The 3912-nt window shown below is 43.4% G+C and overlaps 1 protein-coding gene across 1 annotated transcript; it reads right to left on the bottom strand.

Moving 5' to 3' along the window:
- Positions 1–244: 244 nt before the first annotated feature.
- LOC123421296 (protein tesmin/TSO1-like CXC 2) lies at positions 245–2463 on the bottom strand. The gene is made up of 8 exons (XM_045107525.1): positions 2058–2463; positions 1703–1948; positions 1510–1576; positions 1308–1380; positions 945–1212; positions 701–828; positions 499–584; positions 245–337 (listed from the first exon to the last, which is right to left on the bottom strand). The coding sequence occupies exons 1-8, from the start codon at positions 2267–2269 to the stop codon at positions 335–337; spliced, it is 1083 nt and encodes a 360-aa protein (XP_044963460.1). The 5' UTR covers positions 2270–2463; the 3' UTR covers positions 245–334.
- Between the last annotated feature and the right edge of the window lie 1449 nt (positions 2464–3912).

Here is a 3912-nt window from a genome sequence, read left to right as displayed (position 1 = left end):
AAGTCATTTGCAGGAACCATGTACGAACCAACCCTTTCCAAGCGGTGGTATGTATAGACGTCAACGATGGCGGCAAATATTCCTACATGAGTATGTATATGTATATGTTCTCAAGTATCTATCCGTCTGATCAAGGCCACGTTCTGAGGCTAACGACATCGCAGATCATGAAGTTTCCCGCCGTGCTTGCTTCAAGTAAGAGATCAGGAACCTGGATGTGCTTTACAGTGGGAGATATCTGAACAGGAGGTGAGGTGAGTGGCAATTGTCTTGAGATTGGTAAGTAAGGAAGGTGACTCTGGTATGTCCGAAGCCTATATATGGCTGTTTATCATCACTGCAAAAAAGGAGCAGATCACCAGGGTTAGTTGCTGTTTATCCCTGATAAACAGCCATATATACACTACGATTTCTCTGCACAAGTAAGCAGAGGAGGAAACTTTTTTTTCAAGGATCTCATATATAGAAGGTGCCAAGTAAGCAGAGGAGCAAACTTACAACGTGTTTTGGCCGTTTGCCTGCCGATTCGACGGCGCTGCTGCTGCTGCTGCGGGTACCTCGTTGACCTCCGGGCATGTCCTTGGCTGTTATGTACATAAACGCAGAACAAGAGTGAAAATTACACGAGTGTGATTGATCACTCAAGGAAGAGACGCATAAATAAAGAGAAGAGAAAGTGTTATCTTGCTCGTTCCAGAACCTGAAGCAGGAACCTCTCTTTTAATCCTGAGGTCCTGCCGCTTCTCCTCACTGGTCTTGCTGTTATTGCAGTCCTTGCACTTGCAGCGGTCACAGCAAGGCAAGCCAGCCTTGAAACATACGCAGTACCTGCACACAGCATATCAAGAAGCAACGGTTAAATTGCAACACTAGACATACCAGTTGACTAAATATATAGTTGACTGGATGGATCTGGTTCAGATAGTTCAACTGCGCATGCATACTTGTTTTCACACTTGCACTTGTCACAGCGGCATGGCTTGTGCTTAGACCCTGGTTCTCGTGCTGGCAATGCCTTAGTCTTGGTATCCGGCGCCACAACAGAGCTCGAGGGAAGCGTTTGAGCGGCAGCTTGGGCAGCAGAAAAGCTCGAGGGAAGCGTCTGAGCGGCAGCTTGGGCAGCAGAAGAGCGTGATGCAAGCGTCTGAGAAGTGCTTCCGTCAGGTGTGCTAGTGGTACCTCGCTGCCCTCCTGATTCAGCGTTGGAACCATCTGCTTTGTAACATAGCAGAGCAACATATATTACAGGAGCGTGAAGAATCATGCGAAGGAAACACACATAAAAAAGGAGAATGTGGTGTACTCACCCCCTCTGAGCCCAAAGCGATTAACACATATTGTTGCTTTGCACGTGCATTTGGAGGTGCACCTGACCTTGAACTTCACAACAAAGAGAACCAGCTAGTCTCAGTCAGGATCAGAGAAGAATAAGCATGTCTAGTTTTCACGTACAAAACAATAAATACAACAAGAATACAAAAAAAAAGACCATGCGTGCAGAGAACACACCTCGTAGCAATTGCAGCGATGCATTCGACATCCGTTCGTCCTGCACGCGCACCATGTGATGGTATTCCTGCAATGAACAAGGTGAGAGTATGAGACAATGGTTCAAGCCATCGACTTACAGGTTCAGCTTTCATCGTTATTTCTGAAGGAGGCATTCAGTTCAGATAAACCAAAAGTAGGATTTTGCTCAGACCCTGGTTCTCGTGCTGGCAATGGCTTAGGTTGAGGTTGAGCGGCGGCTTGGGCAGCGGCAGCTTGGTCAGCAACAGCTTGGGCGGCAGCAGCAGCTTGGGCGGCAGCAGCAGCTTTGTTCTTGGTGTATTCAGCGAATTGCTTCCTGATAACATCATCATTATCCAGCTTCATGATATTCTCGCACTCACCACGGCACCCACAGTCCTGAGAGCACACCCCTTCCGTTGTGAAACAAGCACACTTTCTGTACATAACCAAACAATTAGCAAGTTGGTTGAATGGATCAGTTTAAAAGAAAATCTGGGGATAGATCAGGTTCATGTCATTTGAATTGTTTGCGGTTTTGCATGTACCCATCAAAGCAATTGCGGTCGACGCACGAGCACCACTTCGATTGCAACATCGCGGCCAATGATGGGGAGGTAGCTGCAATGAGAATATGAGATGCACAGTATGAGACAGGATGCATGTTGTGGGATTTCCCACGGCCAGCATTGAAGGTAATGAAAGGCAACTGAACAGAGAACAACGGGGGCTGGGGTGCCTCATAAAGTAATTCAGGCATTCAATTCAGATAAAGCAAGAGTATGATTCTGCTCACAAAACAAATATGGTACAATTAAACAAGTGAAACGAACTAGAAGAAGACATTAAATTATTCAGAACTTGAGCTAGAGAATCTGCAAACCACCAACTAAAGCAGCACGCTCATCTACTAGCCTCGAACTTGGCAGAACCGTCCTGGCGAAGGAGGATCTACTAAGCAATGAACTATACACGCAACTCAAAAGGACAAATACATGCGTGATATGGCTGATGCACGCTCAAATTTGCTCAGAAAAAAAAAGGAACTAACTAGTACAGAAAAAGGTGAAAAGGTCTTATGTTCAGCTATACAATTTATGAAGAAGGCATTCAGATCAGATAAACTAACGGTAGGATTGTGCTCAAAAAGCTAAACTTGTACTAACTTGACAGTCAAGGAGAATCTACTCAAGAATGAAGTACATATCCAATTCCCGAGGACAAACTCATGCATATAACTAGATATTAGAGATTTCAACATGCTCAAACTTACTGCAATCCAAAGCAATATGCACAGCCACAGATATCAAAGATTTCAATCCGCATTATTGAACAAAGTTTCCAAGCATCAGAGTTTAGAGTTAAATCTACAACCTAAGAACAAGCAACTAGTGAAAGGTACTGCTAGAGAATCTGCAAGCCATCAACCAACACAAAACACCTACATACTAGCTTAGAACATGTCAGATTGATTCGCTGATACATTACGGCAAAGGAGAATCTACTCGAGAATTAACTACGACCCATTCAAACACATGCATCCATTCATGATGCATGTTCAAAGTTATTGCAATGAAACGCAAAATATTTCATTCCACAATACTGAACGTAATCTCCAAGGGCCATGCTTCAGAGTTCAATCTACAGCCTGAGATATCAGAGGAACTAACTAAGGGATACGAGCTAACTTGTGGAAGCAACTAGTGCCAAGTAGGGGAGGTACCAACTTATGGAAGCAAATGAGCAACTAGTACCTGAAGGGGAGACAAATCAGACCATTAGCAATGCACAATATGGAACAGATGCACCTAAGAAGAACTGAACAGAGAACAACATGGGATGGGGAGCCTCATGCATTAATTCAGTCATTCAATTCATATAAACCAAGAGTAGGATTTTGCTCAGGAAACAAATAAAATACAATCGAGTAATTGAAAAAAAAGTTGAAGAAGACATGAATATGCCTAGAGCCTCTGCAAGCCACTAACTAAAGTTGCATGCCTATCAACTAGCTAGCCTAGAACTTGACATATCAGTTCGTCAACGATTTGTCACAGCCATGGAGAATCTACTAATTAAGCAATGAACTACAACCAACACGAGAGGACAAACACATTCATACATTAGTTCAGGCATTCAATTCAGATAAAGCAAGAGTAGTCCCTACAATGGATCAATCTAATAATCTGAATATCTGATGAAACAATGAATCTAATCCCGCTTCTGAAGGCACTAACCAGAGAACAACAGGGGGGTCGAGCCTCATACATTAATTCAAGCGTTCAATTCAGATAAACCAAGAGTAGGATTTTTCTCACATAACAAATTTAGTACAATCGCATAAGTGAAAAACAGTAGAAGAAGAGATTGAACTTGTTCAAAACTTGAGCTGGAGAATCTGCA

Source organism: Hordeum vulgare, chromosome 1H, assembly GCF_904849725.1.
Source record: "Hordeum vulgare subsp. vulgare chromosome 1H, MorexV3_pseudomolecules_assembly, whole genome shotgun sequence".
NCBI lineage: Eukaryota > Viridiplantae > Streptophyta > Magnoliopsida > Poales > Poaceae > Hordeum > Hordeum vulgare.
The sequence above is the reverse complement of the archived record's forward strand: the minus strand, read 5'-3'. Positions and strand labels throughout refer to the sequence as shown.

Bases quoted from the DNA above. Each gene is read 5' to 3' on its own strand.
- LOC123421296 (XM_045107525.1), bottom strand. From the start codon at position 2,269: ATGCCTGAATTACTTTATGAGGCACCCCAGCCCCCGTTGTTCTCTGTT. The intron at 1,577-1,702 runs GTCTGAGCAAAA...TGTTCATTGCAG, and splicing joins TTGCCAGCACGAGAACCAGG to GAATACCATCACATGGTGCG. The intron at 1,213-1,307 runs GTGAGTACACCA...GTTACAAAGCAG, and splicing joins TCGCTTTGGGCTCAGAGGGG to ATGGTTCCAACGCTGAATCA.